We start from the raw sequence: 27424 nt of genomic DNA, 5'->3' as shown, positions 1-27424 counted from the left end.
ACCCCTGTGAAAGGGTCATTTAACCTCCCAAAGGGGTAGTGATCCACAGGTTGAGTGACAAAACAGTCTCAAGAAAGACCACTGAGCCTTCAGGATAGCTCAGCAGGTAAAATCTCTTGACTCCAAGTCTGAAGACCTGAGTTCGATCCCCAAGACCCACAAAGTAGGAAGAGAGAACTGACTCCCACAAGTTGTCCTCTGACCTCCACACATACGCTGTGGCAAATGAATAAAAAAAAACTAGAGTAGGAAAAATAAAAGAAAGAAAGACAACTAATGCTATAAAACTTATTATTTAACAAGATGAGAAACCTACTTACCTTCTCCTAATATTGGCCCCACAAAAACAACACAGACCATGTAACTTCCTGCTAACTATAAAAAACTAAAGCAAAACACAAAAAACCTTCCATTCCCTCAAGAGGGTGTTTTTTTTTTTTTTTCTCCTCAGAATTTGTTCACTGTCAGCCTAGTGTGGTGATACATGCCTTTAATCCCAATAGTAAGGAGGCAGGTGGATCTCTGTGAGTTTGAGACCTGCCTGGTCTATATAATGAGCTCCAGGCTACAGGGATACAATAAGACCCTGTTGTATTGAAAGAAAGAAAAAAGAAAGAAAGAAAGAAAGAAAGAAAGAAAGAAAGAAAGAAAGGGATTTTCCCAATGTCCCATTGTCTCTTTCTCTCTCCTCACACTGTATTTTCTTTAATAAATCTTGTGTCTGCTCTAGTCTGATAAATACTTTTACCCCTTCTCTTTTGACTTGTCACTGCTGTTCCCTGCACAACATAGCAGTATTCCTCTGTGGTTTCTGCTTCAAGCTCCTGCCTTGAGTCTCTGCCTTGGCTTCCCTTGATGATGGGTCTGTAACCTGTAAGATTAAATAAACCCTTTCCTCCCCAAGATGCTTTTGATAGGAGTGTTTTATCACACACACACAAAGAGGGGGCACAGGCCGAACAGAGAACCACCTGGCAATGCCAGCCCAATTATTATCACCAAGTTCATATTTATTATAAAGCATTTTTGCAGACACATATATAATTTTATGAATTACAAGACTAATAGTGGTAGGCACATTTAGCACTGTAGGAAGTGAGGCAAGATTGTGATTACAACAAACGAAACATCATTGAAAACTTCCTGCCATGTCCTTTGGATATGGTTCTGTATTTTTTTAAACAGCAATGAAGCTAATATTTTGTGAAGACTGTTATTTTACATCAAAGGAGAAAGTGACTTTGGAGCAACTTAATTCTTCTGGGATTGGGAACAGGACTGGCATGCCCCACCTTTTCTGGGTTTTTCAAATGACAGACTCCTCCAAAACCTCTCAGGTCAGGTAAGATAGTCAACATAGTATAGAGGAGAAAGGCTTCAGCATTTTATATCAAAGCAAGTATTCAAAGGTTGTTTTCCCAGACTCCATTTGCTCATAGCCCCAGAAATCCAAAAATCAAATAAAACCAGGGACTAACATGTGTCCAAGTACAGATTAGCCAATCACTCGGTTTAACAAAGTCTGTAAAGAGTTGAAAGCCAAATGTTTGAAGATTTGCCTGAAGACAGTCACAGATGGGTGTTCCCTCACACCCTCCCACCTCCTCAGTGAAGTCTTAAGAACATGACTAGGCAGGCACAGAATGGACCCAACCAACCACAGGGCTCTAATTTTCCCTGAACAGACCCATTTCCCACAGAGGCAATGGGCCATCCAAAGACCCAGCATTGACCCCTGCATCGTATCCCTCACTTCTCTCCTGAGGCCATGGAATCCTTGAAGACCTCAGCATCCTCTGGCTTAAGGGATCCTGCAAAATGCTTCAGATGAACTTCCTCAGACTGGGTGGTATGCCTATCTCGAGTACTTGCATCCCTCAGAAGGGGAACCAGGGCAAAGTTCTTCCAGTTTCTCCCTGAAACTGAAAAGCAACACATCATTACTACCTTGGATACAACAAAACAAACACGGATTTACTAGTTGACCTCACATCTCCAGATGAAAGGAGACCTGAGTACTCCTCAATCAAAGAAGCCTCTCTTTACAGCAGACAAGAGACCATGACAGCTGCACCACAACCAGATATGATGCAGAGATCAATGGGCCAAGGGGAGCCCAGCTGTACTGGATACATCACTAACACATCTCCTACACCTAATGCTCAGGGAACATTTTGGAAGAGGGGGCAAAGATTGTAAAAGCCAGAGGACCAGGAAGTCTGCTGTGAGACTGTCTCCTAGAAATGGCTGCCTAAATAAGACCTAAATAATGACAATGTCAATAGACATGTTAATGCAGAAGAAAATCTCAGAGTCTCACCCATAGACAAAGAACTACAAGCAACTAATGACAGCTGAGAGAGGGAGAATTAGCCTCTCCCAGGGCAAGCTCCCTAGTTGGTTATCCAATGCAAAGTGTTTAGCCTTGAAATCATATACACACAAACAACAAAAACAGCAAGTTGTGTTTATATGCCAGGTGTTGGTGGTGCATGCCTTTAATCCCAGCACTTTGGAGGCAGAGGCAGGCTGATCTCTGTGAGTTCGAGGCCAGCCTGGTCTACAGAGTGAGTGCCGGGATAGGCTCCAAAGCTACACAGAGAAACCCTGTCTCCAAAAACCAAAAAAAGAAAAAGAAAAAGAAAAAAAGGTTACGTTTATATATCTGTGCATATATGTATACATATAATATACACATATGTATATATAATAACAAAAGAAAAAGAGGTAATGGGGCACCTGGGAGGGGTTGGAAGGAGGAAAATAATGTTATTATATTTTAATTTTTTAATTATATTTTTTTAAATCTTAGCAGGAAATAGTGGCACACATCTTTAATCCCAGCACTCAGGAGGCTGAGATAGGTGTATCTCTGTGAGTTCAAGGCCAGCCTGGTCTACAGAATGAATTCCAAGACATCCATGACTACACAGAGAAACCCTGTCTGGGAAAAAAACAAAATCTTCAAGCCCTTGGATCCATGAAGTTTCTTCTTTCCCTCATCCACCCAGTTAACATCTTAAATTCTCTTCCTCCCCCAAGCACTGGCATAACTAAAACCTCATGAGTCTATTACATGCCTGCTTAGGGCTCCACTGCCTCGATGTCCCAAATGGGAGGGTAAAGAGGTTTCTACAATACAACTCCACATTGGGCAGTGATGAACAGCAGGAAAAAAAAGACTTAGACTTAGAGTCAAGGTCCTGGCAGGGCATAGAAGCTAAGGAAAATACCAAGGGAGACATGATGACACTGGACTTCAAATAAGAGCTTTGGCATGGTCTACATCCCCAGGGAGCTCTTAAGAGAGACTCAGTTACCATTGCCCATCAAGATACTGACTACTCACTGATTGGGAAGTAGAGACACCCAGCTTGGGAACTGTTGACCTAGCCAGTTCCAGGGTCTCCAGAGGTATCTAAAGTCCCCTGTACTGCTCATCACATTCTAATACCAAGACTCTCCTGTGCACTTACCACCTTCCTGCCCTCTCTGTGTTCTCCTCCATCTTCCTACCATATGCAGCTTGGTGGGGAGAGGTCCTTGTTATCCAAATTATCTATGATCACTCAAGTCTCTACTGTTACAAAAGTGAGAAAGCAAAACCTGAAGGACTGTCCCCTAAGAAATAGGTATAAAGTGTAAAGTCTACTATAAAACTCCACAACTTCTGTTCCAGATCACTAATCTAACTGGATAGAGGTTCACAGAGATCTACAGTGTAGAGGTCATGAGGTCTTTGTGCTCACAGACAGCACTAGGGAAGCCAAGAATGTTAAACACTCAGGGTTGTCTCCTCAGCGGCTATGTACACCTACTTTCCACCCAGAAGGCTGGGAGTGGATGTAGTTGATAGCAGGGTGATCTGTACTATCTGTAGGGCCAGGTCTTACCTGAATCCCCCAGACCATTATGTTTGTCCCAGACTCTTCCTCCTTGGTCCTTTATCTTGAGCATCATTTCTCCATCCATAGAACCCATCCTTAGGGGATATGCCACCTGTGCTCTGCACCTTGGTGACCTAGACCACACCAGATCATCCCCTAAGCCCTTAAGTTACAGAACCCATTCTTACGGAAGAGGTCACATGTACTTTGCAAAAGAGTTTCAATATAGTCATGCCTTAAGTTTTATTGTGATAATTTTCACCAGGAAACTTTTTCCCAAAATGGTACCATGCTTAAATATGTCTAAAATAAACTACCTGGTGTCAGACTCTAGAAGTTTGAACCAACACCGGCTAACTAAGTCAGTGGGAGGATCATGGTAAGCCACTCAAATCACACTCGGCCATCTTTGAGTAGCTCTCTGACAGTGTTAGAAAGCCTAACAAATCGAAGAAAAGATAATGAGCAAAGGTGACAATGTGACCAGGGAGTCTTTCCAATTACATTCCCAGGAAAACCACAGAACTTCTGGGAACCTGTGTGAAAGTAATGAAGACCCAGAGCAGGAAACTGCTTTCCAAAGGTGAACCTCTTTTTCTGTGCTAGAGATAGAATCCAGGGTGTTTCACATGCTCACCAGTGCTCCACCACTGAGCTACATCACCAGCCCCCAAGTGAGCCTTTGACCAAGTAGATCTCCATATCCAACTGTAATGGAGGATCTTGTACTGTACTGTCCAGCTCGTGACAACCATAATCTGAATGGCAAAATGCCATTCCGCAGATGTGTTTAGACTTGAGGTGACAGATGTGAGCTACTACAAACCCTAGGAGAAGTGACATTCACAAGGGCAGGCCTATCAATGCCCTGGATCTCTGCTTGGGGACAATTTTACCAACTGTAGTACAGTGAACAGAAATTCTAGGGGAGCGTGGGGTTTCCCCTGAGCTAAGGAGGAAGCAGTCACGGAGGCAGCTGACACAGCTAGAATCAAAAACAGAGCATAGAAGAACAGATACTGTGACAATGGAGGTCTGTTAGGCTTTGGGGCAGGATGGTTACCCCTAAGTCCTCAGCTAAGAACTAGACCCTGCTTGCTGATGGTGAGATGCTTGATAGAAGATGGCTGCAATGGGGTTGGAAATGGGACAGACACACTAACTCGAGCGTAAGGAGGGAACCTAGACAGTCAGTGTGGGGAAACATCCTTACATTCACTGATGTCTGCACAAGCTCAAGGTGATTCCTGAATAACTGAGGTACCATTCAGTATATAAGATAACCATAAACAAAATAATAATAATCCAATGTTCTTAGAGGGAAGGTAGCTGAATCTAGGCTTTCCATAATACCTTATCTACAACGTTCAGCACACAATCTGAAAATACAGAACCTAAAAGGGAAACCAAGGAAATGTGACTGTTACAAGAGAAAAAAAAAAAAAGCAGGTAAGAGAAATGGATGCCATGATGGCCCAGATGTTGGATGTAGCTAGGGACTGCTGAACCCAGGGCCTTGTGCTTGGTAGGCAGAGATCACTACCTCTGAGCCAGTCCATCCCTTAGCAGACAGAAAGTGTAAAGTAACTTATTAATATGCTCAAAGAAGCAGAGGAAAATGTGTTCCTAATGAAGGAATGGCTGGAAAAGAAATAGAAAACTCAGCAAAGAAATAGAAACCTCAACACAGAAAAAACAGAAACTCTAAAACCACAAGGCTGAAAACTTGAAGTGCGAAATTCTCCATATGGGATTAAGAACAATTTGGAGCCAGATAAGGGGAGGGGGCAATGAATATGAAAGCAGATCAAAAGACATCAAATTTAAGAAAGAAAATAATAATGACAAAATAAACAAAGCCTCCAAGACCGGCAACAATACTGTGTGGTCCAACACCCAGCTTCTCAAACTAGCCTGTGACCCCATATAGGGGCATATAACTGAATGTGGAGGTCATGAAAATGTTGACTACATTAAAAGTTTTCTGAACATGCAATGACCAAAAGTTAACTTGAAATCAGTGAACCCAAGGAGCTGCTGGCAGTGCTGCACAGTCACTAAACATGTGGGTGGCTGTCGTCTGCTGCTGCTACACAGCTCAGGTCTTATGTGAGGAAAGTCAACATGGAGTAGGAAAGCCACCTTCCTGGTGTCAGGCCCCTCCCTGCCATGGTACCACCCATCCCACCTCACCTCGGCCTGACCTCAGGGAGAAGCTCAGGGTGCGCTTGACGCCCTCACAGTTGCCTGGGTCCTCGTTGATGATGCCCACATTGGTGTTCCAGGTGGTCCAGTTCACCTCATCCACCCTGTGGGGGAGGGGATGGGGTCTGGGGCCAGCTATCTGAGGCTGAGCAGCCTTCATATCAGGATAAAGACACAGCAGGCAGAGAGACAGCCAGGGCTTGTTTTATAGACATTCTGTCCTTCCCAACCACTCCACAAGAGCCAAGAATTTTAAGCACTGGATTCCTGGTGCATTCATTTATGACTCTTCATCAGGCATTCATTTTTTGACACCTCAAGTTTTTCAATGCTTAATGTTAGAAGTCCTACCTCCTAAGACCTGGGGTGGGTGCCCTGTGCCCATACCTGAGTCCCATGGTGGCCCTTGTACCTGCTGCTGGCCTTGAGAGCCTCTATTGCTATGACTAGTCCCAGGGTGTCCTGAACCCAGTCTCTACAGCCTCATCCGGCTCCAGATGGGTCTCCATGCCCTGGACTGAGAGCAGGAGTCCTCATCTTCAACTCCTGCTTTGGCTTACCTGAAACACCACCGGTAATCGTCCTTGCCATCGGGCGTGAACCCCACCTGCAGCAGCTTGCCAGAACGGAAGGCCTTCCTCATGCACTTCAGGAAACTCTTCTCTGTGTCCAGGATGGTGATGGCTCTCTAAAGGAAAAAGGAAATGGGCCACCAGCCTAGATCACCCTCTCCAGAATCTCTCTCAGCCCCAGGAGCCTCCAAGCTGGCCCTGCAGTACCTCCTATAAGAGGTCTGTTTCCAAAACCTGGGAAGCTCATGCTCCATGAAGAAGACCAGCCAAGCCTGCCTATGCCTGGCTGCTGCCTGCTGGGTCCAGGAACACAACCCTATGAATTGATGGAGTTCCCAAAGGGACCACTTGGGCAGCTGGGTGAGATCAGAGTTTCAAAAGTGAGACTGCCTGGTCTAATCGCTGTCTCTGCTACCTGCCAGCTGTGTGACTTGAAACACGGACAGATGACATCTCTAGACCTCAGTGCTTCCTGCCCCTAGTCAATCCCACAGGGGCTCCTATATCCCACTGTGTACCAGCACAAGGACACCTTCCAGGCTGCACTCCCTGCCCCCTCTGCTGCCTACCTGCAGCTTCCAGATGTTCTTGCTCTCTTGTGCGATCTTGTTGACTGTCTCTCCCATGAGGGCGATGAGCATGTTGAGCAGGAGGATGTAGGTGAGGATCACATAGGCCAGTAACAGGATGATGAAGACAGCCTTGAAGTCGTAGTTCTCAGTGAACTCCAGGTCACCCATGCCGATGGTGAACTTGAACAGCTCCAGACACGTGGAGTACAGGCTATTGTAGGAGTTGTCTGGTGGCCTGCATGCAGGCCCCCGCCACCTGTGTGATGTGGACTCCACAGGCACAGAGTTATTCTTCCCATCCTCAATCAGTGTCACCACGGCTACAGGTCACAGGAGAAAGGGGTGTGGGTAGATGGAAACCAAAACCCCAGAACCCTTGATACATACCTCCCCTACCCCAGCACCCTTCAGCAGGAAGGCCACTCGGTTATGTGCACCTCCCCACTCCCAGACTATCAGAAAACTGTAATGATACACTGCTTTGTTATAAGAGCTTCATAGTGATCTAGTAGAAAAAGGCATTTGAAGAAATATGCAAAGCCACGTAGATCACGTCATATAGAGGCCTTTGTATAGTATACAACTTGCTCAACAAGATGGGCCTGGGTCACTTAGCCAGCTACAACATGTATTTTAGAGGTCCTCTCTGTAACTCAAAGCAGAGATGTTGAGCAGCTCAAAGCAGAGAGGCCTCTGCTGACATCCTTCTTTGGAAGCACACTGCAGAGCCTGAGAGCTGCTAAGCAGCTATGTGCCGTTCTTACTATGCGTCAGTGCCCTGAGAACCCCCTAAGCTCAATCCCTTCTTGTACTGATATGCAGAATTTCAGATCAGGTGCCACGGCCATATCTATCAGCAACCCTAGTCACCGATGTTCACCCCTCCTAGACAGGAGTTCTAAAACAAACTGCAGAGTGGGAGCAGAGACGGGCATGCCTCGGGAATCATGTAACTGCAGAAATCAGATGGGAACTGAGGCAGAGGCGTGTGCTCACAATAGGATATGGATCAGCCTGCGGACTGGCTTGGAGGGCTCCCAAGGACTAGAACTCAGCTTCAAAGTAACTGACAATAAATAGTAAGGATTATGACTCATGTGACAGTGCGAATCTACAAGGAGTAAAAAGGAACCCAAGGCCATCCAACCTCATGTTTAACAAATATTCGAACTGAGGAGAGGGAGAAAAGCTCTTCCTTATGATAAAACACCCGGGAGTAAAGGTGCAGGGAGTGGTGATGTTAGAGAATCGTGAAGGCTAGGGCTGTATGTAGCTCAGTGGGCACTAGCCTGGCATGGATTAGAATCTGGGTTCAGCCTCCAGAACCAGGAAAAAAACAAGGAAGGGATGAGAAAGGGAGGGGGGAGTGGGGAAGGGAAGGAGAAGAGGGACAAAGAGACAGAGATAAGGAAGAGAGAGACAAGGAGATGGAGAGATTTTTAAAATGGTAAAATTGGGGAACCTGGGTAAGGAGAGGAGTCGTTCATACAATTCTTGAATGTTTCCTGCAAGCCTGAAATAGTGTTGAAAAAAAAGTTGGATAAAAACTGGGCCAAAATGTGGCTATACAGCAAGCAAGTAGCACAGCGTCTCTAAAACAGCTGAGAACACTTCCTAGATCACATTTCCCAGTTTTGGAGCTCATGCAGATGTGTGTTCTCTCTAGCTCTCTGTCACTTGCAAGTATGCACCTGTCTTCCCCACCTGGCTCCTTCTCCCTCAGCCCTGCAGAGCCTGAGGAGGTCCAGTGAGCGGCACACCTGCCTACCTCCAGCTTTTTATTCTGCCCATTACCTGTAGAAAATCCAAACAAGAACACGAGGTAGACGAACATGAATCGACACAGGTCTCTAAGGATCATCTGCAGGAAAGAGCAGGCTGTTAAAAGACAAGTCAAAGCATGTGAGGAACACAGGAATGACCAGGGCTGCATCAGCCTGGAGTGACAGGAACCTGCAGCTGCCTAGGTTCTGTGGTTTTCAGCTCCCATGGCTTTCACATAGGTTGGGAACACACAGGCAACAGTGTGAGGGAAACCTCCATGCCAGGGTCAATGCCAGGTTGCTTGATTCTTGAAGAATAAACAGGCTAAGCGCTAAACAAATGACTCCCTGGAGGATACAGAAAGGCTGAACAGAATAAATAGGACAGTATCTCACATCCATGGGGCAAGCAGGACTCTGTGAAAAAACATACTTGGGAACTCACCTTCTCGATCATGACAGCATAAATGCCCATCTGCTGGAACCCTCGGGTATAGTAGAGCATGTTGGTCCAGCCCATGGCCAGGGAGAACACCATGGAAGCCACGTACTCCTTGCGTTGGTTAAAGTACAGTATCACAGACACCAGCATGAACAGCGACTGCACAAAGCTGAGGGCAGAGGCAAAGTCATTCATCTTAGGAGAAAACAAGAACAAAAGGCCCCAAACTGCAAGAATGAGAAGATTGAGAATGCAGCCATGCAGGGGCTGGGGCTGCGCCGTCCTGCTTCCTTTAGCCCACACATTCTCAACAGGCACAAGGAGAAGAACATATGGCAGGTTAGGGAGCAAATTTTTATTCTTAGAAGCACAATGTAAGTATAGTATTGATACTTCTTGATTTATGATAGTTATATCCTGCACAATCCATTATACATTGAAAATATAAGTGAGAAACATGTTGAATACCCCAACCTATTGATGATAAGCACTTAATGCACACAGCAGTCTACAGAGTCAGCTGCCTCCCCTCAGGCAACCCCACTGAAACACTGAAGGATGTGTGGAAAACAAGAAAGGCCAAGAAAGAGAAAGAAGTGAGGAAGAGACGGGAGCCATCAGAATTCCAGGGCTGGCAGCAGAGAGAAGGGTCAGGGTGAGAGAAAGGTTGGACTGGGAAAACAACCCAATCACAAAGAGAAAACAGGAAACAAGGGATGGTGGTACCCATCTGTCACCCAAGTGCTCCAGATGCAAAAGCAGGAGGATTGCTGTGAGTTAGAATAGGGACCAGTTTGGGCTGCATAGAGATACCCTGTCTCAAACAAACAAACAACAACAACAAAAAAAAACCTCTAGCAAGAAATCCCTCAAGGGAAAGTAAAGTGGTCTGACATGTATTACAATTTATAGGCTTGATTTTTAGGAAAATTGCACCTGTTTTAGGATGTGTGGAAAGAATTTACACTGTCTATAGTGAAAATTAAGGGAATTATTAGCCCGAAGAAACAAACAAACAAAAAAGTAATAGGACTATTACAAAGCTGTTGGACACCTAGAAATATTTACAAAGGTATAAGAATACAAATGATGATTACTGACTAAAACAAAAATATTATATAATCACATCGGAATGATGAAAGAGGGGAAGTAGACTGGAAGAAGGATGTTAAATCCTTCTCTGAGGCATGAGTAGGTGTCAGAAGAAAGAGCCCAAGGAAATAGGAAGTCCGAGAATGGGAAGAGTTGGGGGCAAGAAACTCCTGGTTTGGGGTATAAGCATTTTTGCACTCTTATGAATTATATCAGTATGTCTGAGTAGTTTAGATAACATAAAAGTATTACATATTCATAGGTATAATTGCGTGTGTGTGTGTGTGTGTGTGTGTGTGTGTGTGTGTGTGTGTGTGTGTGTTTTAACATAACTACAATATGGCTATAACTTCCAGGAATGCAATCCTAAGTCTACTGGCACAATGCTATGTAGGGGGACATTTCTTCTTTTAGGCAAATCAATATTGTGTTAACCAGTTGCTATAGACCCTAAAGCTTGAGCTTGCCCTTTGGGACTAAAATAAAGGTCTGAAGGTTATAGTAGGAACATGCGGTTTATGAATCCTAGGAACAAACTAGTCACAATAGCACCAGAAATCAACTCCTTAATCACACCAGAAATGAAAAGAGAAGCTCCAGGACTGGGGGAAACCTGGGCATCAGAAGAGAGTTTAGTCAAGATCCCAGGAGACCTGTGGTTGAAAGCCCTGTGTGAAGGATGAGGTTCATAGGTTCTAGTTTATTTTATGAACAGAGGCTCTGCAACACCTGTGCCTTTACTTATCTGTCTCCTCTAAAGCAGTGGCCCTCAACCAGGAGCATACACCACCACTCACACCCACACCAAGAAAAGAACCTTTGGTGGTATCTATCTGCAAGCGTTTTTTGATACTCAAGATTAGAAGGAGGAGGGAAAAAGCTACTGGAGAGAGGCCAGGGATGCCGCTAAATGCCAAAGCATGGGACAGTCCCTTTCCCTAGTTCAAAATGTCCATGAAGCTGGAATGAAGATGAAAACAACCCTGCCTTAAATAGACTGGAGATTCTTGAAGGTGAGAACGGTATACTTCACCTCTGTCTTCCAGTGTCAACCCAGTGAATGGCAGAGGGATGCACACTGTGAAGAAAGTGAAGAAAGGCTCACCTCACTCCAACTGTAAATCACGTGACACTGTGACACAACCCATCAAGCCCAGCACCTGATATTTATCTGGCAGAATAAACTGTGGATAATCATTCATCTGTTGAATGTTGATTGAGTGTCTCCCACCATGGCTTCAACATGCTTACTGAGGCCCTACTATGTGCCTGTTCAAGCATAGGTGAGAGGATGAAGGAGAACTAACTTCTGTCACCTCAGGAGGCTAAATGGAGAACAAAGCATCACTTACAAAAGTATCTCACTGTAGCTATCCACAAACAAACTCTTGAGGGATGGCCGCCTCTGCAGGAAATACTGAATCTGCAAGTGAACATACAGAGAGTAAGTTTTTGGGAAGCATTAGGTGTGGCTGAATCAGGGAGCTCCTGGTTGAAGTGTCACCATGTTGGAACACTGGAGTGGGTTCCAGCATAGAGTGTAAAGAATGGGCCAGGCATTGGTGGCGCACGCCTTTAATCCCAGCACTCGGGAGGCAGAGGCAGGCGGATCTCTGTGAGTTCCAGGCCAACCTGGTCTCCAGAGCGAGTGTCAGGATATGCTCCAAAGCTACACAGAGAAACTCTGTCTCGGAAAAAAACAAAACAACAACAACAAAAAAAAAAAAGTGTATCTAGAAGGCAATTCAGGAAGGAAAAGATCACCAAAATGCTATCAGCTGCTATATCCCGTGATAGGGCTGAGAAGTCTCTTTTCTTCTAATTTTTGTTCTCCCACTACCACTTTCCTTCTCTGTAAATGAGCATAACATTGTAGTAAGAATCCATTTATGCAGCCACAACTGAACTAACTCACCAGATCAATCCTGGTGGCTAGAAATTCTCCCCAAAATACCTACACATGCCTGCCTCCCCCTAGTTTAACCCTCTGTCTGCTAAGAGGTGCCCACTAGCTGCTGGGGCTTTATACTTCCTTATATAACATAAGTTGCCAGTGTAAAAGGACAGTGTTTCCATAAAGACAAAATTCAGTGATTTGCAAAGTTCCATAAAAGTAAGCAAGGTGGTTTGGACAAGAATGGCCCTCATAAGTTAATATGTTTGAATACTCCATCCCCAGTCAGAAAAACTGTTTGGGAAGGACTAGAAGGAGAAGACTGTTGGAGGGGGTGTGTCACTGGGAGTGGGCTTTGAAGTTTCAAAACCTCCTCCTGCTATCCTCAGTATGTTCTCTCTCTCTCTCTCTCTCTCTCTCTCTCTCTCTCTCTCTCTCTCTCATCCTAACTCTCTCTTGTTCTACTTCCTGTTTGCTGTTCAAAACACAGGTTCTCAACTGCTGCTCCAGCCACCTGTCACCTGCAGCCTCCATTCCTCCATCATGGATTCTCACCCTCTGAAACCAGAAGGTCAAATAGACTCCTTTTCTGTAAGCCACTTTGCTCATGGTGTCTCATCACAGCAATACAAAAGAAACTAAGATAGTAAGTCACTGAAAGAAAAAATAGATGTGACTTAAATCAAGAAATTTAGAGGTTAAAATACTAATGATCTAACCAGGTGTAGTGGTGTACACCTGTCATCCCAACACTCAAAAAGTTAATATAAGATGATCAAGAGTTCAAGGACAGAATAGACTACATAGAGAAACCTCAAGTCAGAATAATAATAATGGTGATGATTTCAAATTCTGCATTCAAATCTCTCTTCATGGACCTCAGTTCTCACCCCTCTTGAGTCTCACTCAAGGAAAGTGAAACTAAAAAGCATAAACCCCACATAATCCCTAAGCTCCAGTTTGTACAGGGAAGTTGACATAAAATTCCAAAAGGAGTTCCCAAGTTCAAATAAAAGACCCTGGGGCCTGAGGAGATGCCTCAGGAAAGTGCTTGTTGTGCAAGCATGGGACCTGCACTCATGAAAACCAAAAGCCAAGTGCAGCAGCAGCATTACACATCTGTAAGACTAGTGCTGGGTAGGGAGTGCTGGGTAGTAGGATCCCTGGGGCTTGCTGGCCAGGCAGTCAAAGAAGAGACCCCTCCCACAAGAACTGCAGGAGACTCAGTGGTGGAGACCTGCCTGTGTTGCTTGATTGCCATGGGCCCTTAGGATTACAATGGATGGTCCCCCGAAACACAGCCATGAACACATGAAGGATTCTCAGCTGCACTCACTCATCTCTCAGTGATTCTCTGGACTTTTGTCAGTGACAATAGAAGCCCACAAATCATGAAGGACTGCTTACCCCTCGGAAGAAGAAGTAGACTCCTCCCAATACAGACAGGATCTCTCCGGTGACTCGGAAATAGTCTCCAATGGTGTTCCTCAGCTTATAGGGGGGCTGTGAGGCACAAAGAAGCTAGTGACTCCATTCACTCACTCTTCCATCCATTCAACAAACATTCACCAGGTGCCACCAGGTACAAGCCTTACAGTTAAGGCTTGGCCACTGCCTAGGAGACAAGCCTCCACTAAAAAGAGAGAAACAGAGGCCTGACAAAGTGACTCCACAGGTAGAAGCATGTTCTGTGAAAACCTGAGAACTGATTTTTGTCCCCAGAACCCAGTATGGAAGGACAGAGCTAACTCCAAATAGTTGCTTTTTTCCAATCCTGATCTCCACATGTTTACTATGACATGTGTGCATATGTGTGTGCACACACACGCGCACATGCACACACATCACACAACAATAGTTTTTTGTTTGGGTTTTTTTTGTTTTTTTGTTTGTTTGTTTGTTTGTTTTGGTTTTTCGAGACAGGGTTTCTCTGTGGCTTTGGAGCCTATCCTGGCACTCTCTCTGGAGACCAGGCTGGAGACCTCGAACTCACAGAGATCCACCTGCCTCTGCCTCCCGAGTGCTGGGATTAAAGGCATGCCCCACCAATGCCCAGTGCAACAATAGTTTTAAAGAAAGAAACACAAAAACAATGAGTTATTAAGGAACATCTGCAAGAAGGTCCCTCCTTAGACCTGAGTATCAGAGGATCCGTGCAGGGCTGTGCTGCCTCCCAAGCAATGTCCCTGCCCAGTGGATGGGAGTAGGTGACAGGGTAAGTGGAGGTGTTCTAATAGACCTAGTACATTGGGAATCCTATTCTTCCCACAGCCTGTGGTACCCCGCTGCTCTGCCAGGAGGTAAGGCCAAAGTTCCCCATGGATGAATGGAGAAAGGACTGTCCTCCACACACCCATGCATATAGCTCTTGTATTCCAGCCACTATTTTCTGGAGAGGATTACCTTGGTGTTTTGCAAGCACTAGCTTACCCACTCATCTTACTTATGAGCGTGTTTCTCCTCTGGCTCTCTAACAAAATGTGTGTGTCCTTTCTTTCCGTTATTTTGCTACAGTGATGGAGTGTTGGGAATCAAACCCATAGCCTTGCACACCTTAGGCAAGCACTATGCTACTGAGCTATACCCATTATCATTTTCTTTTCAAATGAAGTCACTAAATGCCTTTTATACATAGATAGAATTCCAGTGTTTAAACTAAATTTACAGGTAAAATGTTCCAGAAACAGGGTGGGAAAATTAGTGTGCTGGGTATTAAATCAGAAAGATTCATTTTAGAAACATAATGGAGTCCATGGCTGAGAACCTCATCCTAAACTGAACTGAGAGATGGAACCCAGCCTAGCACAAAAGAAGTACTCAAAGGCATAGGTCTAAGGAGCAAATTTGTAACAAGCAGGGGAGACAATTAGTGCAGACCAGCAAGTGGCAATGGAATCGGGGCCTCCACCATCCTATGATCTCCAGACACCCACCCCAGGGGCAGCTTCCTCCCCAGTCCTGAGTCCTCCTACTCAGGAACTCAGTGCTCACATGCTCAAGCCCCAGAACCCCAGGCTTAAAAGACAAAGTCCAGGCACAGGACCTAAGGGCAGAAAGCAAGGCAGTCTTTCTACCTACCTCTTAGTGAGCTAGGATGGGGAACTAGGCAGGGTCTGGGCCTGAAGCTGATAGCATCTCAGGGAACTGCGCCACCCCAACCCCAAACCCCAAAGAAGACTCATTCTCCTGTACGCACCAAGCCTTCCACGGGCCGATAGTAGGCAGCCGTGGTGAAGACGATCATATACAAGCAGTACACGAAGAAGTTGAAGTAGAAGATGCGCTTGACAAATCTGTCCCACTTGTCCTGCAGGAGTCTGTTCAAGGGTTCCACCAGAAGCATGTCATGGCGGTTCTATGGGAGCAGAGAGAAGTGAGGGTAGCTCTTGCACCAGCAACTTCCCGAAGAGCTACACCAGCCCGTGACACTCCTCACACCTATGTAGCTCACACAGTCAAGGAAGAATGTCCCCTCAGCTTGCCAAGCATCCAAGGGTCACCAGAGGTCTGAACCGTTGTACAGCCAGGGCCTTGAGCTGGTTCCAGCTCTGCTGTGGTTCTTTGAATGACCCACCCTCTTAGCTTCAGTGTCTCCATGAGTACATTGACTGTGGAGAAACTGGACAAGCCCTAAAAAGTCAGTGATTCTCAACCTGGGATCAAACGATCCTTTCACAGGGGTTGCCTATGACCATCAGAAACATAAATATTTACAATATGATTCATCACAGTAGTAAAATTACAGTTTCAAAGTAGCAACAAAAATGATTTTGTGGTTGGGGGGGGTCACTACGACATGACGAGCTGTATCAAAGGGTCGCAGCATTAGGAAGGTTGAGAACACTACTCTAAGTGCTCAACTTAAAGACTTCAGTATTTCCCAACATTCTAATCCCATTATCTCTAACAACTGGCTCTCTTCACTCCCAGAGCAAGAGAGGATTCTTGGGGGTGGGGATTGCTTCTACACTCTTTACTTATAATGTTTGCAGCCCTAGGTCAAGCAGAGGTGGCAATTACCTATGCATGATATGTGAAGGAACCTAAGAGGTCCTAGATCAGGCCTGTCCTAATGCCTACATGATGTCATTTGAAGAATGCTTTAGACAAAGCCTCATATCCAAGGCTTGAAGGCTCACGGTACCTAGGATGTAGAACAGATGAACCAAAGGTAGCTTTCTCCCCTGTGAACTCTACAACAGAGACCCTGTTGTGTGAATCTTTGAATACTTTGGGGACAGGAAGCCCCTTATTCCCTCAAGAGCTTCTAAAGAGATGTTAATTGCAGGGATGATCTATTATTTGGCATAAATTTGGTCATCTCTGAATTCCACCAGTGTTTCAGCTCAAGCCAAATGGCCCCAAGATAAATAGGCATCATAGCAATACACTCTTACCCCCAGAAAAAAAAAAATGGGGACTTAAATTTGTGGCCACCTCAGAGCTTTCTCTCTTCCAGGTTAAATTCCTCAGTCTGTGGTGAGGCCATTCCCTAGTCAGACCACAATCCTTTAAGAACTCAGAAGCCAGATTCAGCATGGCAGCCCAGGTGGGGCTGACAGGGCAAAATAGGCCAGGCCTCACCTTCCTTGGAGGTCCTCCAACTACAACTTCATCCTGTGGGGCACTATGGCAGCCCCTCACTGCCTCCAACAGAGACTTCAGCTCTACTTCTGGAGCTTGGAATAACACTTTAGGAGGAGGGGACAAGTTTGAGGTGGCCTTTCACCTAGTGAAGTTAGGATAGACTATTCAGTAAGTCGCTGAGCCTTCACTTGGAGCCAGAAATATTAAATCAAATGCCATCTTCAGTACACAAAAGTAAATTCTAGATAAAGTACCCAAAATGAAATGCCTACAAATGAGTGAAAAGGGAAGGCAGAAGAATCGCTGTGTAACTCTGTAAAGAACAAGACTTCAGAGCCCAGCACACAGCCCAGAAGCCAAAAAAGAAAAAAACAACCAGGTTAGCCCTATCAAAATAGGAAAAACATACTGAAGCACCAGCAATAGAGAAAAGATTGATTCACTCAGAAGCAAGAGCTCTATAAACCAGGAGAAGCCAGCAAATTGTCCTGTAAACCTTAGGAGACCCGACAAAGAAGTACAAAAGGCCAGTAAATGCATAACAATACCCCGCCTCACAGCAGGGTGTGGTGGCCCAGTTCCAACTCTTTTGAGGGAGGAGGGCCAGGAGTCCAAGCCTGGCCTGGGCTGCATAGCAATCCCCATCTCAAAAAACAGCATAAAGAAATTTGGTGGGAATACTTTTTGATTTGGAGATAGCAATTTCATGTGTCTTTCACTTAAAAATCCTCAGTGTCAGTGTCAGTGGCCTGCAGCAACTGCAAATAGCTTGACTGTCTTGTGGGATGAACGTGGGGCAGCAGTTTTTAAATGAGACCGACATCTGGGTGCTAATATAAAGCTAACTACAACGCATGCCAATGAATGAAAATAGCTGCTTGTCCTATAGTGTATATAGTATGATCCCATTTATACAAATAAAGAACTCTATGAAGCTTTTACATGGCATAAAAGAGAGCTGTCCTTATCTCTGTACTTCTGAAAAGTTCTCATTTTTAGGGAGCTAATGATGAGCACGTGTTTGCTAAGGAAAGCACAACGTAAAGAAGGAGGAACAAGACTGCAAGACATGGGCTCCTGGCAGCAGTTTTTCATGTGAGAGGCCAGATGGAGCTCGAGGAAGAGCAGGGTGGGGCAGGGTGGGGCTGGGTGCCTTGGCCACTCACAGGGGTCTCACTGCTGCTGTAAGCGATCACCTCCAGAACTGAGTTCTTCTCACAGGTGTCAATGCAGGACAGGTCATAAAGCGAGGAGTGCACGGGCCCATAGGCCCATTCGGTGAACTTCCTGGATAGGTGCCGGCATTCAGGTTCATGGATCTCCCTCTGGAGAATGTAAGCCAAGACCTGTAGCAGGTAGGAGAGCCCTATCAGGCTAACCCAGGCCAGGCCAGAGGCTGCTTCCCCAGGAAGGCTCTGAGCTCCTCTAAAAAATGCTCTCAGCTTCCCACTTCCATCAGAGACCCAGCCCAAGCCCCAGCAACTAGCTAGATCCTCTAGCTAGCTACCTCTAACCTCGGCTGCAGCTACATCCAGTGCATTACACCAGGACCCCAAGATTTACAGTCCTGTGAAGGACAATGGTGGCCCCTTCTAGAAAACTTCAAGCCAGAAGGAAATAATCAAAATCTAAGGAATAAGCCAGTCATGACGGTTCATGGCTATAATCCCAGCACTCAGAAGGCTACCACAGGAGGATTTCTGCAACTCTGAGAGCAGCCTAGTAAATTACATGCCTGCCTGGGCTACAGAGGGAAACACACACACAAACACACAGACACACAGACACACACACACACACACACACACACACACACACACACACACACACACGTAAAATCCAAGAAATACAATGAAAGCCATAGGCAGGCTACTACAGGGCTTAAATGGGCTGGGACAGCTTCCTAGTAACTCCGCTATATTGAGAAAGCCCGCCAGGCATTGGTGGTGCACGCCTTTAATCCCAGCACTCGGGAGGCAGAGGCAGGCGGATCTCTGTGAGTTCGAGGCCAGCCTGGTCTCCAGAGCGAGTGCCAAAGTAGGCTCCAAAGCTACACAGAGAAACCCTGTCTCGATAAACCAAAAAGAAAAAAGAAGAAAAAAAAAAAAAGAGAGAAAGCCCCTCCCCTCCAATTTGAGCACCAGACACATCATCACTCTTATCTGATATCATCCATAGGTCCCTAATTTGTCTTTGGCCCGGTCTAGTACCCTCCTTGTCATTCCAAAAATCTTGCTCACCCTAGTAAAACACCAACGGCCTCTTTTACTTTCAACCTACGCCACACACACACACACACACAGACCTTCAGTCCCTGTTGGATGGTTTCTGTTCACAGCTCCTCAGACTCACATTAACAGCCCCGTTAGCTGGTGGAATTAGAGTCCTGAACACACAGTCCTCTATCCAGCCACCTTCCCTGCCTGCTAACAGCAGCTCCAGGCCAAAGCCCCCACCCTACCCCAATCTTCCCAGTGCTAGCAGCCAGAGCCAGTGGAGTGAGCCCCTTCTTGTTGGTGAGTTCTTCCAGTTTCAGCGTGGGGTGGAGTTTGGCCCCCAGAATCAGGATCTCGTTGTACATGTTTGTCACGAACTTGGTGTTGTCAGCTGTATTATCTGCCACCTCCACCAGGGCATGTAGCACCGTGTTGCCCACTGAATCCCGGGCACTTATGTCTGCTGGCTGCCAGGAGTTCTGCAGCAGGAACTTCACAATGGCCAGCTGGTTGGTACATGCAGCCAGGGACAGAGGCAGCTCACCTGCAGCCAACACAGGTCCCCAGTGGGTCCCCAGGAATGAGACTGGATAGTCCCTGAATAACTGGGCCTCTAGCTCCCTCATGTATGCTAAATGGCCTCCCTACCAAAGTAGAAGCCAGGCCGCCCTTTGGTTTTCTTGAAGAAGTCTCCGTTGGCTGCAGCCTGGACATCTGCTCCATTCTCTACCAAGAGGGTCACCAGTGCCATGTTCCGCCTCTCGATGGCAATGTGCAGTGCTGTCTGGCCTACAGAGAGAAGCTCACTATTAGTCTTGTGGGAGCCCAGAGAGATTCACCCCGGGAAGGCCCCTGGCAGGCAGCAACTGTGGAAGAAGCGCACAGAAAATGCCAGCACAACCCCTCACAGGAAGAGGCCAGGATCCACAAATGAGGTCAGGAAAGTGGTGAGGCAGGAATAGAACAGAAAATACCAAGTTGCAAAGGAGAAGAGGGAGAGGGAGATGGGAGGGAAGAATGAGGAAGGAAGGCAGATGGAACCACAGGAGAAAGGGACCACCGAGTCAGCAGGACAGCAGCAGAGACCCCAGGAAGGAGACTGCAGATGAGAAATAGTAGGGATCAGAGCCACAAAGTAACATGGTGGCAGGGATTGGGACAATCCCCCTCAGGATGTAGGTGTGCTGTAGCTGTACCAGGCCACACCCCCACCTCACCCTTGTAGTAGCTGTCTGTATAGCTGGCATTGACAAACTGCCTCAGGCTGTCCGTCTGCCGTGCGATGTCCAGGAGCAGAGCGATGGTGTCATTCTGCCCGTTGTGTAGATTGAGCATAGCTTTTAGCAGACAGGTCTTTCCTGTCTCTGGGTCTGAAGGGCAGAGAGAGGGTCAAAACCAGGCCAGGATTGGAAGACGGGCCCCCTCCTGGGAAGCCAGCCCTCACAGGGCCACCTTTGAATTCGCTGTCAGTCAGGCGCTTCTTGCTCTTCTGCAGAAAGGGCAGCAGGCTCTCCAGCTCCTGGCAGTTACTCTGAGCCACGGCATCAAAGATGCTCCTACGGTCGTAGAGCCTGGGAGGCTTCTCGACACCAGGAGAGACAGAGTCCTGGGATGCCTGCCTGGGAAATAAGTTATACCCTCAGCTCAGGCCCTGCTCTCCCCTGAAGTCTTTGGGGCTCATCAAGGAATGTGACTAAGCCCCAAGGCAAACCAGCCAGTTTAGGAACCAAATGTAATGGGGACTCTGGGGCTCAGGTGTTCCATCCTGCCCCTGGCCTGTCTGTAGGCAGTTTGGAGAAAGTCTTTGCCACTGTCACCTCTTCTTCTACTTAGCCCACCTGCCTTCTTTCTGGGGCTCCGGAGTCAGAAGCCTAGAGGGGTTAGACAGAGTTGGCTTGGCCTCTCATGAATGAAAAGACATCTTCACACTACCCTGAGTGACTTCCTGCCTTGCCTCAGAGGCAGTAGGAAAGCTGATAAGCTCCTCACCTGAGCCATTTGTCTTCTTATCCCATGAAATCCTAATCCTGAATATGAAGTCTAAGTATTTGGGGCTGGTGAGCATTCAGGGCCTGGCTGTCTAGCGTATGTTATCAGCTGGGATATATATATATATATATATATATATTATATATATATATATATATATATTCCGACATCTGTGACTGTGTAACCAGGGAGGGCACAAGAGTGTGGGCCAGACCACCTCTGAAGGCTCCCCAGCTCCCCAATTCTGTGACTTTTAACCTGGAAGCAAGACCACTTTGAGTTGTTACCCCATGGCTGGGACTGCCACTGGTGGGACCACTTGGGTCTTGGAAGGAAAGGACCTCCAGATTTACCTGACACAGGCAGGTCCGTCCCCAGGCCTCTGGATAGTGACAACAGAGCTGACTGTGATGATAGGGCAGGAGGCCAGGCCGCCTTCCTCATAAGGGCAATCCATAGGTGAGGCCTCCTCTGAGTCACCTTTCCCAAAAAGCCGGGTGCGACTCCTGGTAGTGAAGATGTGGGGCTTAGCTGGAGACGGCTTGGAGTTAAGGTCTCGGTCTGGAGGATCCAAGCAGGAGTTCTCTTGGGGTGGGTGCTCAGAATCCCCAGAGTCTAAGCTTTCCCATTTCTTCATCTTTTCCAGATCCTCTGTGGCCCAGTGTGCAACCTGCAGGTAACCACAGAGACGAGGTCTGTGTCCATCCTGAGGACCACAGATTCTCATCCCCTCCCTGTTCTCCTGTCAAGGCTCCTGTGAAGCAGAACACAGCAAAAGCCCAATTAGTACCACCCCACAGAACCAGAGCTTTCGGGGCTGTGCCTCCCACTCCAGCAGCCCTGAGGAAACAGAACTTCAGTGTCCGGCAGGTCCTGTGGCCACAGTGCTCAAGCCCCACCTTAGAGCCAGCAAGCCCTGGAGTTGAAATCAGAGGCCTCCCACCCCTGAGATGCTCTGGGCCTCAGCTGCCTGGTTTGTTCTTCCTACCTCTCCATACCACAGTAGAGAATGACATGGAGGAAGTCAGTAGTGAGGCCGACAAGGCTGACCAAGCTCCAAAGAGCCAGGCAGTCCATATTCACAGATGATGGTGATGCCTTCATCTGTGCTGTATAAACTCCTGTGCCAGGTGCCATCAGTCACACGTGCCACCCACCTTTGCCTTTCCACACAGCTGCAGCAACCAAGTGTCAGAAGGGGACTGGTTAGCACAGCACACAAGCATCCCTTAGGTCATTTTGGTGAAATTGGTGTATTTCAAGTATCACAGCCTATACAATGTGGCCATCATTAGCTATGGGCCTGGCAGGTGTTCTAAACCCAAATCTCAAGAGACAAGCTAGCTGCTCAGGTATGTGTCCTGCAGTTAAGCGAGGACTGGCACTCTTTCCCACCCCATCTCCCATGTTCCCCCCTTCACCTGCTGGCCATCCTGCTCCCTGGTGCCCAGGTCTCTCCTGGATCAGGGGTCTTTGCTCCCATGGTGCCTCCAGCTGGACAATTTTCTCCTCCCCTTCCCTGTCCATATCTTCCCACCTTTCGAATGCCTCCTCCCCTCAGGACCCAATACCAGTACAGTACACCTGCCTCCAAAAGCCCTCTCATCCCTGAACATTCAGAGCAGCCAGGCTCCTGCCCTTCCATCCTGATAAGCCCTGTTAGCACAATCTGCCTTGTAATCCAACTATCTCTGACTACCTGCATGCCCGCCCCCCATGCCCTGTGACCTCTGCCCAGCAGAAACTTTGCCTGAAAAGGCCTTGCTGTGTCCCTTCCCACCAAGGCTCAGGGACCATGATGGAAGATGAAGCAGAAAGCTTGTAAGAGCCAGAGGACGGCTATGAAACATCGCCTTCTGGACATGACAGGACTGCTGCAGTGGTGGCTCACAGCAGCTGTATTTTTCTGTATAAGACCAATCCAATCCACATTTAGTGGATTGGGGGGGGGGCTCAGGAGGCCCTATCGATGCCTATGAGTTATTGGTAGTCGGTGGCTGCTGAGGAGGGGAAAGTCTGTTATCTTCAGGAATGCGGCCCCGGGCACGCGGCCTGTACTCCAGGGGATGATCCCATGCCCATGCACCTTAGTTTCACGCTCATCTCAGTTATTTAGAAGGAGGAGGAGGAGACATGAAGCTGGGCAGGTGATACCGGATACAGTAAGGCTAAGAGGATGGATGTAATCAAAATGCATTGTATTTGTGCATGGAATTCTCAAAGAATACATTCTAGACCTATTTTAAGAAAGGAAAGGTTGTGCTGGACTCTGTGAGAGAAATGAGAGTGATCAGACACAGGCTGTCATCCATCTCGGTTCACAGCCGGTTGGGGAAATGAGCATTCCAGCTGTGTCCACATTCTGGAAAGCAGCCACTGACAGAGGCTGAGGAGGTCTCTTGAGTCCTGCGTTTTCAAGGGAAAGTTCAAGCAGCACAAACCCCGAGCACATGGCCAAACCAGACCCATGAGTCTGCTGTGGACTAATATTCACAGCCACAAAGAGAGGGGGGGGCTGACCAGCCCCAACCTATGCCCGGCAGAACATAGCACTTCCCCTGCTGGACTGCTCTCAGGGGTACCTGAAGATGTCCAACTTGCCTGATCACTACAGCAGGGGATACTCCCAGACACAGAAAACCCCTTTAACCACTCCTCATCTGCTCAGCTCTTCTTCAGCCCCATCTACACTGTGCTGCAGTTCAGGCAGGAGACAGGGGGAACAATAGGACCAGAAGCTGCAGGCCCTGAAGGCCAAGAAACAGAATGGGAATGTCATTAGGCAGGCAGTGGGAAGCCAAGAGGAAGTTTCGGAGACTGGTGCTGGTGTGGGCTTTTGAAAGACAGCTTTCTGCCAAGGACTGTTGTTCACAGTCTGGGGAGGCTATAGTGATTTTAAAAACTCAGCAGGGCTGGGGGTGTGACTCCATGGTAGAATGATGCTAAGCATGCATGAAGCCCTGGGTTCCATTCCAGGCACAATCAAAATCAATTAAAAATAAACAAATGACAGACAGAGGGACAGGAGAGGATAAGGATGGCCAGCATGTTTGAGCACATCCTATGTACACCACAAACATTCACCTACATTCACTTAATTCTCGCCTCTCTAAGAGGAAAATCTTTCCCAGATGTGGAAGCTGAAGCTCAGAGAGGTTACATTTTTTCCCAGATGTCACACAGTGACCAGGAGAACCCGGATTTGACTGAAAGCATCTCTAGCACTCTGTCACCTCTCTGGAAGGCTCGGGGCTGTGGATCACATGTAAAACATGGTCCTAAACTCCACAGCAAGGCCCGGGGGCTTGATCAGACCTGGCACTCCTACCCCAGGACCAGACAGAAGCCCCAAACCTAAAGCAACCTCCTGATCAAGCAAGCCTCCCAAGATACTCCAAACCCCAAAGTACAGATAAGGTTCCTGGCCCATGCCTCACTCTCTCCAGAATGTCCATGGTTGCTCCTTGGATAATGCTGGTTGCAAACTCAAGAATAAATGAATTCTGATGAGCTGAGCCACTGACAAGAGAGAAGCTACCAACAGGACTTTCTTCTAACTTTGCAGCAAGGTTCTTGGTTGGGTCTTTGCCTCTTCCTTGGACTGATCCCAAACTAACAAACCAGGACCTGGGATGCAGCCCACAAGTTACTAGGAATCATCACTGCACTTTCTACATCCAGTTCCCCTTGGAAACCAAGCTTCTCCCAGTATAAGGATAAGGTGATTAGTGGGGCAGAGTTCGGAGGGAGGTTGGGGCATTTGCAGGCAATGGGACAAGATAGTCTATGGTAGCCATGCCTGAAGCATGTCGTGGACGTGAGCTCCGGAGGGATTCCCCAGTCACAGAAGGTGTTATAGTGATCTGGGAAATTCCGGCCATGTTTGATGCAGACACCTGATGGAGGTGGGGGTTCTGGTTTATGCCAGGGCCATGAACTCATGATGCACTCCAGAGAATCACGGAGCATTCTCGGATTTGCAGCCAGCATTGTCCAAGGGGTAACCATGGACATTCTGGAGAGAGTGAGACATGGGCCAGGAACCTTATCTGTACTTTCTTTGGGGTTTGGAGTATCTTGGGAGGCTTGCTTGATCGTGAAAACCCACCCATCAAGACCCACTTTAACTCTGGGTCTACCTTTCCTTGTCAATGGGTGGCATTCAATCATGGTCTCTCCAGACAACGGGGACATTCTGGGGTTGCGTCTCCCACTTGCCTTTGTGCCCCAAGCCCCCCTCCCATTAAGACCTTGAGAGCATCTCCCTCTGGCAGCCTGTGATTTTTGAGAAGCTGGAAAAGCATGGCCAGCCACATCATGCCCATTTCTACCAGGTCCAAGCATCAACTCTGGAAAGACAAAAGAACTGAGTTCCTATATGCCAGGAATGAGGGACAGAGGGGCTCTGCTAAGGACAGAGAGAAACTAGGACAAGAAGCCAGGCTAGCTGCCCCCACCCAGCCCTGTACCTCTTGGCACAGAGAGGCCAGCACACTGAACACATCCAGCTATGCATAAACCTCTGGCTTCTACAGCAGCTACAGCCTCCTCATTCCCGCTGCAGGAGCCAATGCAAGAACCCTGATACTGACAGCACCTCTTTCAGGGACCCAGTGCCTACAGTCAGACAAATTAAGTGTGTGGCACTGTTGCTTCAGCCTCCCAGCAACCCCTAAGACAGCCACTGTACTACCCAGTTTTCAGATGGGGTGACTGGGGCTCTCAGAGCCCAGCAGAACCACGTACAGCTGGACAGTGGCAGGCCATCAAATGGAGAAAGGGACTTACCAGCTAGGTGCAGGCACGCCTCAAATGGAACAAGTGTCTTGGAGCTGTTCTTTGTGGAAGAGTCGGGCTGGTGGAGTAAGAGTGGCCTTCCTGCCTTTGTGAGGGTCCTTGCCCCTCCCTGGGTACACAGCAGGGGTGGGCTCTGGGCATACTCTGGCACTCAAGGAAACATTTCCAGCAATGGCAGCAGCTGCTGTTGCCACGGCTCCGATTCCCAAAGGATTCCAAAGCTTTTCCCATCATTTTTGCCCTTTTTCAGAAACCACTTAGCCACTGCCCCGCCTCCAGTCATGTCAGGGCTAAGGTGCACTTAGCCGCCTACAGCCCAGGCCGCCTGAACCATGCCTTGGCTCTCAGGGCTGGACTTGACTTTCCAAACAACTTTCCTGTATGTCATGGTCTGGGGAACAGCTCCCCCAAATGACTGTCACAGCCTGAGATGTAAAGTCCAGTGTCCTAAAGCCACATGTTTTCAAAGTGAAAAAGGAGTGGGCCCCCTATGTCACCTGTCTTGTCTGCAGGCCCTGCCTTCTTGGGGCCTCTGGGTTCCTGTGTATTCAAGCCCAGGGTAGAGTATAGGTTTGGGGGCCTCTAGATCTTCCAGGACCCAGCCTTACTCAACTGGGGTTCCTCAGTGAACAACAAAACACGAGAAAGTATGTGTGTCAATTTCTTGCTTTCCCTAGTGTTATCCTAACTGCCAGGAGGCAGGTTCATCCAACACACAGTGGTTGACTAGGACAAGTCCATTCCTTCCCAGATCCTGCCCAGAAAAATCCACCAACTTTGCCGGGCATTGGTGGCACACGCCTTTAATCCCAGCACTCGGGAGGTAGAGGCAGGCGGATCTCTGTGAGTTCGAGGCCAGCCTGGTCTCCAGAGCAAGTGCCAGGCTCCAAAGCTACACAGAGAAACCTTGTCTCAAAAAACCAAAAAAAAAAAAAATCCACCAGCTTTTAGGGATTACATGTAGACTGCACCCACAAACACACTGCAGAAGCCACCTGAACAGCTGCCTCTAGGAAGCCAGGGGGTATAAATAAGCTGTGGCTCAGACACAGCTACTGAAGCCCTACCTGGAGTAGTACCTGGAGTGACCAGAGTGGAGGCCATCAGAATACAGTGACTCCAATCCAGTCTGCAGAACTGCCACCAAAGGACTTCCCCACACCCACCTCCCAGCCCCTGTAACAACCCAGGGCAGTGGGCGGGCAGAGACTGTCATACTTAAGTTGCAGAAGAGAAACCTGTGGTATTAGACAGTTATTCAGGTCACATAACTAGTCCAGGCATGAGAGCCAGGCTTAGAAAACCATTCCACATCACACTCCTTCTCTATTGCATATGCCATTTTAGCTTCAATTAATATGACCACAAGGGCTTGTTCTCATTTTTAAATTGTGGTAAGATACAGGGT

The 27424-nt window shown here is 47.5% G+C and overlaps 1 protein-coding gene across 1 annotated transcript; it reads right to left on the bottom strand.

Moving 5' to 3' along the window:
- Positions 1–1749: 1749 nt before the first annotated feature.
- Positions 1750–21856, bottom strand: Trpv1 (transient receptor potential cation channel subfamily V member 1). The gene is made up of 15 exons (XM_027426798.2): positions 21573–21856; positions 20683–20849; positions 20448–20600; positions 19879–20019; positions 19476–19774; positions 18181–18360; positions 15624–15782; positions 13835–13930; positions 11886–11956; positions 9445–9610; positions 9031–9097; positions 7234–7556; positions 6653–6780; positions 6081–6196; positions 1750–1922 (listed from the first exon to the last, which is right to left on the bottom strand). Exons 1-15 carry the CDS (start codon positions 21854–21856, stop codon positions 1750–1752), a joined length of 2523 nt encoding a protein of 840 aa, XP_027282599.2.
- Positions 21857–27424: the final 5568 nt, after the last annotated feature.

This window comes from Cricetulus griseus, chromosome 7 (genome assembly GCF_003668045.3).
Source record: "Cricetulus griseus strain 17A/GY chromosome 7, alternate assembly CriGri-PICRH-1.0, whole genome shotgun sequence".
Classification (NCBI taxonomy): Eukaryota; Metazoa; Chordata; class Mammalia; order Rodentia; family Cricetidae; genus Cricetulus; species Cricetulus griseus.
This window is presented reverse-complemented; position numbering and strand designations above follow the sequence as displayed.

What these genes read in the sequence shown, in the direction of transcription:
- Trpv1 (XM_027426798.2), bottom strand. Translation starts at nt 21,856, where the DNA reads ATGAAGAAATGGGAAAGCTTAGACTCTGGGGATTCTGAGCACCCACCC. An exon ending in GACGGACCTGCCTGTGTCAG is followed by an intron (nt 20,850 to 21,572) that starts GTAAATCTGGAG and finishes CTTATTTCCCAG; the next exon opens with GCAGGCATCCCAGGACTCTG. An exon ending in ACAGCAGCAGTGAGACCCCT is followed by an intron (nt 15,783 to 18,180) that starts GTGAGTGGCCAA and finishes CTGCTCCCATAG; the next exon opens with AACCGCCATGACATGCTTCT.